Genomic DNA, 16,077 nt, shown 5'->3' with positions numbered 1-16,077 from the left:
AGACCAGCCAGAAGGTGGTGCTGGGTGGGGGGTTTCTGGGGTCCCAGCTATGGCTGTGGTCCATTGGTGTCCTGGGTGTGTCCACCTGGAGCCAGGCAGGGACATCTCAGCCCCCAGGGGGCTCCTTGGGATCATGGAGGAGCTTTAAAAAATACCGCTTCCCCGGGCCCCTCTCCCAGAGACTGTCATCAATCGATCTGGGCTGGACCAGGACTTAGCATTTGTCAGACGCTCTGAGGGCTGAGAATCACTGTGCGAGATACCCTTTCATCCTCCCGAGGAACTTCATGGAGAGGGTGCTGTCCTTATCTCTGCCCATCTCACAGAGGAGGAAACTGAGGCTCAGGGGTGATGGGACTTACCTGAGGTTACGCTCAGGTTACACCCAGAGCTGCAGTGCTAAGCCCCACTCATCACCGATGCAGGCTTTCTCAACCTGGCACCGCTGACATTGGGGTCCTGACAATTCTTTGCTGTGGGGCGGTGCTGCCTAGCGGAGGGGGAGGCAGAATACAGTCCCACCTCCACCCCACAATGTTGTCCAAGCCCTAATCCCCAGAAGCTATGAAGATGTCACCTTTCATAGTGAACCAGGCTTTGTGGTCGTGATTACGAATTTGAGGGGAGATTATCCTAGATTGGCTGGGTAGGCGGAGAGTAATCACAAGCGTTCTTAGAAGAGGGAGGAAAGAGGACGGGGGTGGAGGGGAGATTGGAAGATGTGATGCTGCTCAGTCTGGGGACAGAGGAAGGGGCCACGAGCTGGGAAATCAGGTGCCTCTGGAAGCTGGAAAAGGCAAGGGAGCAATTCTCTGCTGCACCTCCAGAGGAACCAGCTCTGACCACACCTTGGTTTTAGCCTGCTGAGGTCGTGTGGGACTTCTGACCTCCAGGACTGGAAGATGCTAAGTTTATGTTGTTTTAAACCACTCATGTGCAGCAATTTGTTACAGCAGCAACAGGAGACTACTTCCCCTGCCTGGTAACAACCAAGTCTCCAGACATGCCAGTTGTCTCCAGGATGGGAGGATGTGGGTAGAATGGGCCCCAGTGGGGAACCACTGAACTACTTATTCTTTACTGAGTTCTTCCCACGTGTGGCCCAGCCTTCGGAGGCCCCCATACCGTCTACCACTCTCACACACCTGAGCTGTGTGCCCTTAATCGCCTCCCTGGCCCATTCTGCAGATGAAATGGCTGAGGCTCAGAGCCTTTAAATGGGCAGTGAGGGATGGGGGTCGCACAGATAGGACAGTGAAACGGATTCCCCTTTAGAATCTCGCAGCCTCCTTCCCAGACTCTGCGTCCCTGCACCCTCATGCCTCCCACCAGTGGGCGGAGCTGGGTCTGTCTCCCCGAGGCGATGCCAGGGCTTTCGGGGGGCTCTGCAGCCCAGGTAAGGGGCAGCCCAGCCCTCACGCCCACTGTCTGTCACCCCTGATCTCTGGGCTTTGTGGCCTTTTCCCAGCTGGGCCGCTTCTCCAGCAGCTGGTGGAGACTCAGCTGAAGGAGGCAAAGGCCATAGGGTCTCAGGTTGGGGTGGGAAAGAGAAGGTGCACGTGGGTCAAAACACGTGGGCCAGGCAGTGAGAGCCCGGATGCCTTCACCTCCCCCACCATGGAGGTGAGCACATTTGACTCCACATTAGCCAATCAGAGCACTCCATTCTCCCTGATTGGTTCAAGGATCTGCATGTGATCCATGCTCAACCAATCAGAATCCCCCCTGGGACATTCTACCTGTTGTGTTTGGCTTGAAGAATTCTCTTTCTGCTGGGGTTGCTAAGCTGACAGGCTGTAAGTCTTGGGTGGCTGGCAGCCATCTGGAAAGAGTCTCTCAGAGAGATGGAGAGAAAAGGCCTGAAAATACTGCTTGAGCCCCTGGATCCAGCCATTCCTGAAGCTAGTTATCTCTTGATTTCCCAGTTGCATGAGTAAATAGATTCCCCTTTTAGGTTTCTGTCATTTGCAGCCCAAATGCTCCTGGATTTCTCCCTAGACTCTTTTTCTTGCTCTAAGCCTCTAACCTTGGCTGTCTGCTAAAGCCCCACAGGTGAGGGGTCCTGTCTAAGCTTACTCTGAGAGGAGTAGAGAAGCTGGGATAAGAAAATAGAATTGCAGGGTGTGGAGAAAAGGGAGCCCTCTTGCACTGTTGGTGGGAATGTAAATTGGTACAGCCACTATGGAGAACAGTATGGAGGTTCCTTAAGAAACTAAACATAGAGCTACCATATGATCCAGCAAACCCACTCCTGGGTATATACCTGGAGAAAACCATAATTCAAAAAGATACATGCACCCCAATGTTCATTGCAGCACTATTTACAATAGCCAGGACTTGGAAACAACTTAAATGTCCATCAACAAAGGAATGGATAAAGAAGATGTGGTACATATATACAATGGAATATTATTCAGCCATTTTTTTAAAAACTGAAATAACGCCATTTACAGCAACATGGATGGATCTAGAGATTGTCATAGAGTGAAGTAAGTCAGAGAGAGAAAGACAAATATCATATGATATTGCTTATATGTGGAATCTAAAAAAAGGGTACAAATGAACTTATCTACAAAACAGAAATAGAGTTACAGGTGTAGAAAACAAACTTGTGGTTTCCAGGGGGTAAGAGGGGGGAATGGATAAACTGGGAGATTGGGATTGACATATACACACTACTATATATAAAATACATAACTAATAAGGACCTACTGTACAGCACAGGGAACTCTACTCAATATTTTTTAATGGCCTATATGGGAAAAGAATCTAAAAAAGAGTGGAGATATATATGTACATATATAAACTGATTCATTTTGATGTATACCTGAAAGTAACACAACATTGTAAATCAACTATACTCCAATAAAAATTTTTTAAAAAAGAAAAAGAAAATAGAATTGCATTTGTGAGCAGGTCATGGTGCTTTTGGAAAATCACTTCCAACTCATATAGCAAATTCCTCCTCCCCCATCCCCACCCCGACCCCATCCAACTCCAGGAATGGCAAGTTCTGTGTGCACAGGTATCAGTGCAGAAAGGGGGGACGGTGGATGAGCTAGTGAGAGCAAAATATTGGGGGGATGGATGGACTTAATCATTCTTTGCTTTTAATGGTAGCTAGTTAATTTCCTTCCTGAAGAGACCAGATTTAACCTTCACCTCCAGCCCCTATTAACTGCCAGCAATGCTTTGTCAGCATGTTTATGACAAATTAATTATACAGAGAGGGGAAATCTCGCAGGAAAATTGAGTGTTCTGGCTTGGGCTGCAGGTGGGAGCTGAGGCTGAGTTCTGAGATGCATTTTGATGGTCCACTGATATGGGCCTGGTTAACCACAGACCTCGGGCAAACTTTGAGGCAAGCCGTTAGTTTTCAGCTCACCCCAGAGGGCAGACAATGCCAGAAGCAAGGAGTCAAACCTGATTTCAAGCCCCTTACACCGTGTGGCATGTCTGCGAACTGGATATCCCAGGCAGGAGGGATTTGGGGGCCCCAGGTCACGGTGGTGGCCGATATAACTTTGCCCCCTGTAGGCTGGGCCATTCCAGCCCATTGGACAAAACCCTTCCTTCTCTGTAATGAACCCAACTTCCTTGTTGCATGGACTTGCCCAGTTCCTCCTGGAATATTTGCGCAGGTGGAGCCGTGCTTGTCCAGAGCTCAGCATCAAGTCCAAACTCCTCGCCAGCCAAACTCCCACTTGCATTTTCTTTGCATTGGGCTTTCTAGCAACACCCAAACTGCTGTGCTGCTATAAGTCCTCTTGTTCTGACCATCATGCCTTTGGCCAGGCGGAGCCCCTGCCTAGAACACCATTCCCAGTCCAACCTCCTCCCTCTGCCAGATGTTGAAGAATGAGCTCAAGAGCTTTCTCCTTCCCCGGGGAGCCTCCTGGGCCCTCAGGACAGTGTCTGCGTTGCTGTTCTGCACTCCTTTAATTCCCCGTGATCATTCCTGCTCAGGACTCACTGCCCACATCCCAGGCCACCTCTCCCGCTGACTGAACCGCTCCTCGAGGGCATGGTACTCAGGAGGTGGTCAGTGGAGGGGCCGGTCCAGCGTACACTGGAGGTTCAAGAGTGAAAGGACAGGGCCTCTGTGCCTAGTGAATTCACTGGCCAGTGCTTGGGGAGATGCAGCCGACTTCTGAGGTTCTTACCTGTCTGGTGGTATCCCTTTTCTGGCAACTTTAGAGAATGACCCATCCCTAGCCCTCCAGGCCGAGGTAGGAAGGTTCTAGAAAGGTCAGGTGGTAAAGTGGTCAGGTGGCCAAGATGGGCCTTGAGGGAGTCAGGTCCTGAGTGACGGGCAGGGAATGGGTGTCCCTGATAGACGGTGGGCCCGGGAAGGTGACCCCCTGGCAGGCAGCTCCTGCCACCAGCAGCCCTGCCCTGGCCCCACGCCGGGCCCAGCCCAAATGCGGATGCACGCTGGCCACGTGTCAGGAGGCGAGAAGGTCATAAATGACCCTGCAGGCAGCAGAGAGCTCCCTGGCTCCCAGGCCCTTCCTGCACGAGTCCGCCTACAGGCTGCTTGCTCTGAGTCCCACCCTCCAGGGACACTGGCTCTGCGATGCCGTCGCTCAGCATGTGTCTTCTGCGCTTCTGGGACCCCTGCTTTTCGAGCGTCATACCCGCTAGCTCTTCTGAGATGAGCGTCTCAGCATTGACGGGCGCAGCCTGACTGCTGCCGGGAGGGACCTCGCTTCTGGATCGTGCAGCTCCGGAGGAAGGGTCTAGGGAAGAGATGGGGCCCCAGGAACACGTGAGCCACCTCCCCTCGAATTACCGAATAGCCAAGGCGATTTGCTTCACCAGGACTGAGGCTGCTGCCCCGGACGCAGGCTTCCCCGGTGGGTGACCTTGTGTCCCCATCTCCGAGGCCCCGTCCTTTCTCCCCTGGACCGTTGCTCCCGCTTCCTCAGCCCCCTTTGCTTTCCCCCGATTGTCTTCAACCAGACCTTTAAATCGCGCCCCACATGAAGTTGCCCCTGGTTGAACCCTCCAGGCCTCGCCCGGTCACTTCAGATAAGATCCGGACCTTTCTTCTGGGCTTCCTGGCACAGAGAGACCCGGCCTTGCCCACCGGACCTACTCCCTTCCGCTCCCTGGGCTCGTGTGTGTGTGATTCTGGACGTCACCCTTCTTCCCACCGCGGGGCCTTTGCACTTGCTGTTCCCTCCTCTGGCAATGCTGTTCCCACATCTGTGCTTGGCCGGCTTCTCCTTCCCCACAGGTCTGGGCTTAGATGTCACCTCCTCCTGGAGCTTCTCTGGCGGCCTGGCTAAGGCAGCTCCTCTCCGTCACGGCACTGCCCAGCCACCGCCCCAGGTTTTATAGTTTTTTATAGTGTTGGTCTTAAAAGCCTCAAAAGGCTTGGTTTGTCACTGTCTCTAGTCTCTATACTGGACTCTGGCCCCTGTGAGTGGGGAGTATTTGTCTGTCTGTGCTCTTAGCTGTATCTCCGGGGGAGGGAGCATTTGAGGGCGGGAGTGGGGCCTGAGTGGGTGCATGAATGAATGAATGACTTCTTCCTAATAATTGAAACGGGGAAGAAATGTAAGGTGGCTACAGCATTATTCTTTTTCTTCTCTTTTTTTTTTTTTTTGGCAGTATGCGGGCCTCTCACTGTTGTGGCCTCTCCCGTTGCAGAGCACAGGCTCCGGACGCGCAGGCTCAGTGGCCATGGCTCATGGGCCCAGCCGCTCCGCGGCATGTGGGATCTTCCCGGACCGGGTCACGAACCCCTGTCTCCTGCATCGGCAGGCGGACTCTCAACCACTGCGCCACCAGGGAAGCCCTACAGCATTATTTGGGGGAAAGAATCAGTGAAGCGGGTGACTGAGAATCGAGGAGGGATCATGTTCCAGAAGTTTCCAGGGAGGCCCAGCTTCACGGGCATGTGGCCTGGGCAGTCACACAGGCCCGTTCTGAGGGGCCTGTGCTCAGTTCACTGCTCTGCTGTCTTTGTCTTGAAATTCTTACTAAGTTTTGAACAAGGAGCCTTGCTTTTTCTGGTTGCACTGGGCACCACAAGTCACGTCACTGGTCCGGTCCAGGTGTCCCAGCAGTGAGGGGAGCACATCCAGGCCTCACTCCAACTCGGGAGCCACAGGCTAGTCTAATCACCCTCATTTTACAAACGGGGAAACAGAGGCTCCAAGCTGAGTGAAAGGTTAGGAGGACCCCACACGTTCTACCCTAGAGCCCCAGCTCCTGCTACGACCCTCTCCTGTCTCCCAGACTCCAGAAATGGGAGGCTCGTGACTGTTGAATAAATGAATGAATGAGGGAGGGAAAGAGGACACACAGGGGTGTCCCAGGCTCACCTGCGCTCCCTCCTGGCTTGCCAGCCCTTGCGACTCCTGTGGGATCAGCCGCCCCTGGGTTGACAGTCATCTTGTTGTTGTTGCCTACGGTGGTGTCCTCCAGGAAGCACGAGCGAATGTGGACTCTCTGGGCCGTGCTCCCTTCGGAGTGAGGTCCTGGTTCGGGGATTTGAATTTTGATGGAAGCTTCCGGGCCGGTACCCAAGACAGAGACTGCAGGTCAGCCAAAGAGAGATGCCGGGGGGGCGGGGGGGGGAGGTGGACGGTGAGAGCAGCTGGACGGTGGGTCTGGCCCCCAGCCTGGTTCTCAGGTCCTCCATGGCTGACTGTCCCCCTGGAAACTCCCCTCAGTGGCCCGTGCCGTGCTCTGTCGCCGGCGGACGCATGGCCTCACACGGCGTCTCTGCACGTGCCTTTCACCTGCTGGGGCCGCCAGCTCCCTCGGCCCCCGGCTCTGCCAGCTTGGGTGCCCCTCCTCCTGCAGCCCAGCCCAGCTGACCTGGTCCTCTGGGCCTCCCCTGGGACTCAGCCCCTCCCCCCACTGCCTCCTGCTTCCCGCCTCTGTGCTGCCTGCTTCCTGGCAGCTCTGGAACACCCTCTCCATCTTTGGTTAGAATCTCCCTGTGGCCCCCAGCCCGGCCCCCAGCCGCAGCTTGTCTCGCCCCTGCCTCTCCCGGCCAAACGTCAGGAAAGAAATGCCCGCACTCCGTCCCCCTCCTTCCATTCCCCGTGCCCCTTCTGTCCCCTTAGGTCACCACTGACCCCTTGTTGCTGGACCCTGCAGCCCTCCCTTGATCTCACCAGCCTCGCCTCCTCTGGAAACCCGTCCCCTGGCGTCCCTGCTTCTCCTCCTCTCTCTCAGGCCTCTCTGCTGTGATCCCACCCCCCAGCCTATCTCTCGATGACCAGTGCCAGGGAAGACGTGGCCTGGGAGCTCTGGTCACTGGTGACAGCACCTAGGTGGCTCCTTAGATGCCTGTCCAGTTCCAGTCCAGTCATCTCCTTTGTTCCCGTTTCAGCTGGCCCAGGAAATGATCCCTGCCCATTGTACAGATGAGGAAACTGAGGTCTCCTGAAGGGGGTAGTAGGGAATGGGAACCCAGGTGCTAACTCTAAAAGAGCCCCCTGCTCTAGAGCCTCCTGGTGGGAGGGAAAGAATTTCCCATCATGCCTCGCTCCCCACAAGGACTGGCTCAGGTTCCATCTATAGCGAGGAGCTGAATGCAGTGGGGTGGGGGTGGGGTGGCAGCCTGTTCTCCAGTTACCTGGGGGGCCGCCACAGGTGCTGTGGGCAGGGCCCTTGGCTGGGTTGCCGTGAAGACTCATCTCATTGCCGTGTCCCATCTGTACATGTCTGAGCACAGAATTCTCCATCCGGATGTCCTGGGGCCCCCAGGATCCAGCCAGGGGACCCTGAGTTGAGGGATCAGTGGGTGCCATTGGAGGGAGGTAGAGGGGAGCCGTGGAGCCTGGCAGGGGACACAGAAATATGACCCCTGACCCCCATCCTCTGACCCACCCCACCTCCTACCCCCCCCCACACACACACACTAAGTCCTGGCTGGACAGAGGAGACAGGCTTCTGGATTCTTTCTGGACACCATCAGACTGGGAGTGATTACTTCAGGGTCTGGATTGGAGAGCAGGTGGACCGGCAGAACAGGTAGCGTGGGGTTCCGGGGTTTTTACCACTGGTGCCTGGGGTGTCACTGGGGCATTGAAAACCCAGACAATGAGCACATCCTCTGCTTCCTAGCTGTTCTCAATCCTCTGGGCCCATCAGGAGAAGATCTCCTTTGGGGTTAACTTGCTGTTGACATGGAGCCCTCAGAGCTTCTGACATTGTTTTATTTTCTCAGCATTTATTTTTATGGTAACCTTCGTAGTTTTCAAGGTAATGCTGTAAAAGTTTACTTTAAAGTTAATTTGAGTAGAATAAAAAGTAAACCATCTAACAACATGGCGTAAAGAATCAGCCATGGGCGTGGCCAAAATTAGGGAGGTGGAGCTCAGAGGACCAAAGCTGGGGAGAGGTTGATCTAGATTCTAGAATGAAGTTCCTCATTTCACAGTTGGGGAAACTGAGGCCTGGAGCAGGGAAGGGCTCTCTCGAGGTCACAGGGAGCATTCCAACTTTGGGGCCAGCGCTCTCACTCACGCCCCATGGCTGGACTGATGGGTGACCCTGTGCCCTCTCCCCACAGTTCCCGCCACAGAGCAGCCACCCATTTGCTTACTGTATTTCACCAAAGCTCGGATGCACCCATACGATGCATCCCAGTTTCTGAGATGTTAACACACGGGAAAAAAGAGTGTCTCGGGACAAACAGAATGCTACAACGACCCCTTGTGACATCCTAGTGAGGAAGAGTGAACTGAGTTGTTTCTTGTGGGAAAATATTGGGTCCCCATGAAAATGAGGCAAAAGATGTCGGCAGGAAGGGAAAGCAGGAGAGGTTTGATCCAGGCACAGGGAGGGACATCCTTATTCCTGAGAAAGCCAGAAAGGACCTTGGAGATCTGAAAGCTGCCCTTTCTCACTGGAAGGTTGAATGCCCCCCACTCCCTGCCCCCACCCAGATGGAGCAGATGCCCCGACAGGTCCCTTCTCCTGGACATTTCAGAGGACTCACCATTTTCCCCAGAGGCCATTTGTCTCACTATGACATTCCCGTGTCCAATCTGGATGCCTTTGGAGTTCTCAATGGAAATGTGGCTGTTTGGTCCATTCTGACTGATCATGTTGATTGGATTTTGCTGGTAAATAACTGGGGTGGACGGATTTCCAGAACCTTCTGCAAAATAGCATTCCACTCAATCCCTTTGTATCTCTCTAGGAGTCAGAAGTTCCAAATTCTATTGGCAGCATCAAAATCTCCTGGGGAGCTGGTTAAAATACAGATTCCCAGGGGCCCACCCTGGGGTTCTGAGTCAGTAGGTCCAAGGTTGGCCCCAGGGAGTGGAGTGTTTACCAAACACTGCAGGTATCATAGACGAGCCTTGCTTGGACTTTGTCCCGCAGGCCACCCTACCCCTGTGTCCTCTGCCACCCTGGGAGGATGGCAGGTGCCTTGCTGCTTGCCCACCCTCTGTACCTCTCACTGCGAGGAACCCACAGCCCTAACCATTGCTTCAGGGTCCTCTCTTCCTTTAGGGAAGGATGCAAGGTGGCCGTCCACAGGCTGTTTCTGGCCATGGGATAAGCTTTGCTCGACTCACAAGGCATTTTTAAGAATTTGGATTTGTCACCAGTGTTTAACATCCAGCCTAGGATGCTGAGACCCTCCTTGGGTACCATAAGCAGGCGTGTCAGCCCCACGTGGGCTCCACACACGGGTCCACATTCCCACCTTCGTGAGCCCTTGGCTCTTGTGCCTTTGTGAGCCCCTACATCCATAAAAAATATTTAAAATTACATTTTATGACTGCGTTGGGATACAGACAAATATAATCTCGGCTAGAGTCATGATTAGCTATTCATTGTTACTATAATACTCATTTTTTTCTTCTGATTTTAAGAGAAACTAGAGCATTTTTGTGACCCCCAGCACCTTGGGCTCTAGGCCCGGTACCTGCTGCATGTAATGGGTACGTCGGTTCTGGGATGCTACCCTGTGGGTATCTGGGCTCAGCCTGGCCCACCCCTTCAGCAGCCTTAAAACTCCAAGTCGGGCAAAGTGCTTACAGAAGACTGTCAGCAAACTCAGGCTGAGACCTGCGCCCCAGGACTGCTACAGTCAGGGGTGGGCCACACCTCCAGGAAGCCCTCCCTGGTTACTCCTGCCAGCACGCCCCTCCCTCCTGGAGCCCTCTTCCGGGGACGGGTCAGCAAGACCACAGCAAGCTTCTGACGAGGTGGGGCAGGCAAAGAGCTTAGCGGGAGCCCAGCAAGGACCCGGTGTTGGGTGTTATGCTTTCTCTTCATAGCTCTGCCCTCTGCCCTGTCCAGGTGTGGGCAGCAGGTAAAGGGCCTACCTGGTCGATAAATAGACCAAGAGTTTGATTTCTGGTCTAAGTCCAGGAGGTGCTTGTTCCTCATCGCGTACAAGTCTGGGTTGACTTCCTTCGCCGTCTTCATGCCCAGGGCCTGGGCAATGATCAGGGCTTTATGGGGCCCATGGGCTTCCAGAAACTGGAAGATCTCTTCCTCTGGGAGGCAGGACAGCAAGTAGTTAAGGAGGACCCCGGAGGCTGAATCTGCTCCCCTGCTTACCAGCTGTGTGACCTGGGACAGACGCAGCCTCTGTGCCCATTTTCCTCATCTGTAAAATGGGCATAATTATAATGGACCACAGAGGTTGTTCTGGGGGTTGGGGATGTTCGTCAAGGGCTCTGAACAGTGTCTGGCACGTGATAGGTGCACAGTGATGGCCAACTACCCATCAAATGGTTTCTCAGCTGTTTAGCTTCTTTCACCGAAAGACAGAGTCTTGCCCCCGAACACTTTGTGGGGACCTGTTAGTGGGTGGCCCATGGCCCCTGAACAATTGTAACTTCTCGAGCAGCCAAGGAGAGTTTGGGGTCAGAGGGAACAGGAGCTGAAAGGCAACGAGATGCTTACGCCGCTGACTGAGCTCAGGGCCAGGCTTCCGGGGAATTGCAACTGCATCTTTCTGGGGCCTCTCTGCTGGGAAGAAAGACGGTCGGGGTCAGCCGAGCGGGAGAGGGGATGGGGACCCTACCAGACAGAGGTGGGATGCTCCGTAGAAGGCCCTAGTGCATGGACGCTCCAAACTCGGAAGGAACTTAGCTTCAAAGCCCGCCCCGCTCCCTTCCAGCTGTGTGGCTTGGGGTTGTGGGGAAGACCATCTGCTCCCTCTGGGGTTGTGTGCGGGCTAGGGGACCCCCAGGCACCGCAGCAGAACTAGAAAAGCGGATCTCGTGTGATGCTACGGCTCTTCTATTATTATCATATCGTTACTGCCATCCTCATCATTATTAATGTTTTGCTGAGCACCTACTACATACTGGCACCAGGCTCAGCCCTTTGCATCAAATCCTCTCGCAACCCTACAAAGCAGCCCTACTGTTACCTCCACTGGCCAGAAAAAGAAATCAAGATGCAGTGAGGATACATCATGTGTCCCCAAGGGCAGAGCCTATATTTGAACCCAGGCCCAAATCTGGGCTAGGCCGTTGCCAGGACTGCTCGTGCTGGGTCCAACACCTGCCCCCTCCAACTGCCTCTGTCCCGGGATGGCAGGTTACCCAGCTCTGCGGGAAGCACGTCTTTGGTCCCACCATCGGCCAAGCACCACATCGCGGGGCCTACGAGCAGGACTCTCTTTGATTCCGTCTTCATCTTGTGGAGGACCTGGTTGAGTTTCTTCTTGGGCACTTGGCATTTCTTTACCAGCTGGGCAGTCTTCACAGGGGAGCCAGAGTCCCCCAGCACCTCCAAAATCCTCTGCTCAAGGTCTGGGGGAGGGAGACAGGGACAGAGAGAGAACTGCGTCCCCCAACTACCCAGCCCAGGCTGGCGGCTCCCCAGGAGAGGGATCCTGGGCAGAGGCAGGGACTGAGGTCTGAGCAGACATCCACCAGCATCTCTGTTCAGGGAGGGGCACGTGGGCTGCTCAGAAATGACCTTGGCTGGACAGCCTGGTGGCCAGAGGCGGTGCCAAGCCTTCCGAGTGTCCCCCACCTGAGTGAGTGCTGGAGGGCAGGTGGGAACACTCAGCTCTCAGACGTCCTCAGAGAGAGGGGAGTGGAGGCGGCAGGATGCTGGGGGGGCGGTGCGCAGAGCACAGGAGGGAGGGGAGGGGTGAGGAGTGAGACCCACCCCGGTGTTCTCCATCCCCCATCCTCCTCCTCCCGGTGGAATCTGCCCCTCCTCTTGGGCTCACAATCCACTTGGGCGATGTCACTATTCATCCCCAGCAGAAACCCAACATCCGCTCAGAAACGGATTTTTCACCCTGATGCCCAATCCCGGAGTCCTAGCAACACTGTCCCTGGCTGTCTCGAATCCTCTCTTCTCCTTTCGCTGCCTCTACCTCCTAATCCTTGTCACCACCATCTCCCGGATGACAGCAACGCCACCAACTCCCGGTTCTGCCAGCCTCATCTTCACCCACCCTCAGCTTCCCTTCAAGGGCCAACCTGTCTGCATTCCCTTCAGAGGCACTCACCCCTGGGCCTTTGCACATGCTCTTCCCTCTGTTAGGAGCAATATTCCCTCCCTCCACCTGTCAACGGATACTTCACCTCAGGTCTTGCTCAGACTCCATCGTTGGGAGGCTGTCCTGGATGCCCTGAGTGGGTGGGGTGCTGGTTGTGTGTGGGTCCCCTGCAGTGTCCCCAAGGATCCCCTGCTGTGATTGCCAGGTTCAGTGTAGTGGTTCAGTGTCCAGCATGGGACCAGGCACACAGTAGGGTCTCAGGAAATAGCATTTGAATGAAGGACTGATGGAGTGAAAAAGGGAGTGTTCACTACTGGGTAGGTGTTTGCCCAGATGACCTGGGCAAGGGATGAGTAGCTCCTCCGGGGTCTCTGTTTCCCCACCTGAGTTAATGGTCCTAAGCAGGATGCCTCAAGGCTCAACGAGGAACTTTCCAAACGGCCCCTACTCCTCCCAGACAGGCTCCCATAAACCCAAGCCAGCTGCCCTGCGGGGAGTGAGAGAACTGGTCAGACACAGGGCCTGCAGCGCCAGGAGCTGGGGAGAGGAAATGTCTGCCCCAAGAACACTGAGGGAAATGCAAAGCAGGGCCCTTCTTGGGAAGACCTAGATGCCCTTCCGGGGCAGCAACCCAATCCTTTACCTTCTGGGTTTTTCCTGGATTCCTAGTGGGCGGCACTAGGGGGGGAAGGGACAACCCATTTGCCAACTCTGCGCTGGGCACTGTGGCCTTGCCCTTGTGGTCGGAATGTTTGCATCCTTCTGGGCGCAGGTGATGTGCAATTAGAACACGTGGGGTCACCCACCCCTTCACCCACCAAACTACCCCTCAACCGGGATACCCGTCCAACCCACTGTGGCTTTGCCTAGTTTTAAAAAGAGTTTTGATTCTTAAAAAACCTGCCCCAGGGGGAGCCTCTTCCTCCTCCTCCAGTGCCCTGACCCCAAAGGGGAAATGGGGTCCATGCAGTGAAGGCGGGGCTGGCGTCACCTGCTGAGTCTTCAGGCTGGTGAACTGGAAGTTGTGAAACGGATGAGATGTAAGTGACACGTCGGTTAAAAGGAAAATCTGCCGGGGGGCAAGTTAAATTCAGTTACCGAGTGCCCCTGACATGTCTCACTGGGGAAGTACAACAAGAGCTTGGGAACCAGCCTGGGGTCCTGGGTCACACCCAGTCAGCACCCCTCCCCAGCACACCCTATTTTCCTGGTTTTGAGCCCCAGCTCTGCCACCTACTAGCTATGTGACCTCTCTGGGCCTCAGTTTCTCAATCTGTGAAATGGTGATAATAGTAGCTACTTCAGAGATTGTGGTGAGGATTAACTAGCTCACAATCACAAAACAAAGACAAACAAAAAGCGTCCCAGCCCACAGCCCTCATGCTTTCAGTGGGGACCCTAGAAAAGAGCACCGCTCAATAACAGTTAACTTGCATCATGTGCTTCCAGGAACAGAGTGCTATGCGAGGAACGAATGCAGCAGGAGGAAAACCACATACATGCACTTGCCCCTCTTAGCAGACAACTTCTGTTTTTCCTCAAAATGAGTGTGAAGACGGGTGTTAAGGCCCCAGGCTCTGCCGTGGTCCCCTGAGTCATTTCACCTGCAAGCCTCAGTGATCTCACACGTAAGATGGAAACCTCATCGGGCTTGCACCTGCGGGTTATTGCAAAATGCACACGAAGCATGTTGCAAGAGCGGGTTATTGCAAAATGCACACGAAGCATGTTGCAAGATGCCTGGGCCGAGCAAGGCTCTGAACCTGATGCAATGCCCTCTCTCCCTCCTTCTTACTACTGTTGTGCTTTCAGATACTGTCCTCTTGTGGCTGTAATCTGGACCAAGAAAAAGAACCAGAAAAAAGGTGCAAGTCCCACCCGGGCACTCCCACTGTTCCTTAGAAGGAAGAACGTACCTGCGTCTCCTGGGTTGGCAGGGGCCTCAGCCATGCTGGGAGCAGCTGCTGGGAGCCCAGGTGACTTGAGGGCAGCGGCAGGCTCCCCGACCCCGTGGCCTGGAGAAGGTGGGCCCGGTCGAGGCTGGGTGTGCTTTCGTGGTCCTGGCGGTGCTTCTGGCAGCTGTGGAGATATTCCAGGTTCACCCAGCCGGCTGTCAGCTGTTCACACCCAAAGGAAACAGATGCCTATTCAGCCCAAGCTGATCAGATTCTGGAGAAAAAGAAAATGAAACTTCTGTGTGTGGCTTTTGAAGGAAACGAAATCGAAAACGGAATTGGTAAGCAAGATACAGTTAGGCCTCCAGCTAGATGTTAGCAGGGAACGGCTGAGCTGGGCAAGACCAGTGCTTGCTCTGGGGCCAGGGGACTTCCCACCGCTGCCCGCCCTGAGCCCCACACTCAGGCCAAGACACCTGGGTGGGTGGATGGGTGGGTGCCTGCGTTTGTGATTATCAAAACAACAACCCTCTTTAATGAGTACTTACTATGTGCTCTCCAATCTCGTGTGCCCCTGAATCATCTCCAGGGTAGGGGCTAGTACTGGCCTCTTTTCTTAGGAAACTGAAGCTTGGGTCAGTGAGGTCACATGTCCAAGGCCACAGAGATGCTTGGGTTCTAACTCAGCCCCACCATTTACTGTCTGTGGCGCCTTGAGCAAGTAATTTAACCTAGTTATGCCTCAGTTTTCTCATCTATGAAATGGGCTAATACAAGTAGCAATCTCAGGAGGTGGTAGAGAGGACTAAAAGGGTTAATTCATGCCTTCTACAGCCATGAGCACAGCTGGACACCCACTTACCTGTTTCTGGAAGAAGGATGCATCACTTTTGTAAATTCTCAAAGGGGCCATTGACACCCCCCCTGCCCCAAGCAGTTCAGAGCCACTGTTCTGGTCCAGGTAATAGAACGGGACACTGAGGTCTACAGAGGTGAACGGCTTTGTGGGAGGCAGCCCAGAGTGTCAAGATCTCAACCCTAGAAGCCCCTGGGCCTGGGGTCCCAGCTGCAGAAGCTGGGGAGGGGGTGCCAGGCCCAGGCTCCCAGGGGGACCCCATCCCTAGCATTTCTGCAAAGGGAGGAGCTCAAGAACAAGTATAGCCATGGAAAGGGCCCCGGAGACTTGACTCAAAGCTGTCCTTGCAGAGCAAGCAGGAAAAATCCTGATGCCCAGTCCACACGCAGACCACTTAAACCCCAATCTCGGGGGGCAGGGCCGAGAGTCCCAGGTGATTTCATCCCAACCAAAGGGGGAGCGTTGGACGACTCAATAAAAACAGGAAGCCACGATGATGCTTTTGTTCCTTTTTTAATGTAAAACCAAAGAAACGTGTATCTCTATGTAAACTGACGGTCTTAATTTTAAATGCGAAGTAATTGGCTGTGTTGAGGGAGATTGTGGGGCGCCCTCCGGGCTCTTGCGGAGCCCCTGCGGGAGGCTGGGAGGCGCCGTGCCTGGACTAGCCACTAGGTGGCGCCCGCTCACCAGCCTGCGTCCCGGCTTCCCTCGTCCGGTCCCTCTGATTTAGGGGGGCCTTTCACCCGTCCCCCACCCTAGAAAAAACCCAACTCCATCTGGCTGTACCCCAGCTTCTCCCCATTCCCCGTGCCTCTCCTACACAGGCTCCTTGGCTCCTTTCCTGCGTGCTGCTGACGTCTTAGTATGGA

General features: G+C 54.5%; 1 protein-coding gene across 4 annotated transcripts; it reads right to left on the bottom strand.

The window, feature by feature from the left end:
• Positions 1-4,016: 4,016 nt before the first annotated feature.
• ZBP1 (Z-DNA binding protein 1) lies at positions 4,017-14,544 on the bottom strand. 4 transcript variants are annotated; one of them, XM_082644439.1, is made up of 8 exons: positions 14,371-14,544; positions 11,541-11,750; positions 10,894-10,956; positions 10,308-10,481; positions 8,966-9,127; positions 7,598-7,801; positions 6,333-6,545; positions 4,017-4,739 (listed from the first exon to the last, which is right to left on the bottom strand). In XM_082644439.1, exons 1-8 carry the CDS (start codon positions 14,402-14,404, stop codon positions 4,462-4,464), a joined length of 1,338 nt encoding a protein of 445 aa, XP_082500565.1. In that variant the 5' UTR covers positions 14,405-14,544; the 3' UTR covers positions 4,017-4,461. The 4 variants fall into 4 exon arrangements, with proteins under 4 accessions (XP_082500565.1, XP_082500567.1, XP_082500568.1 ...); XM_082644441.1 differs by having other exon boundaries at positions 6,333-6,518; XM_082644442.1 differs by having other exon boundaries at positions 6,333-6,488.
• Positions 14,545-16,077: the final 1,533 nt, after the last annotated feature.

Source organism: Mesoplodon mirus, assembly GCF_964341445.2.
Source record: "Mesoplodon mirus genome assembly, chromosome: 15".
NCBI classification, from domain to species: Eukaryota; Metazoa; Chordata; class Mammalia; order Artiodactyla; family Ziphiidae; genus Mesoplodon; species Mesoplodon mirus.
The sequence above is the reverse complement of the archived record's forward strand: the minus strand, read 5'-3'. Positions and strand labels throughout refer to the sequence as shown.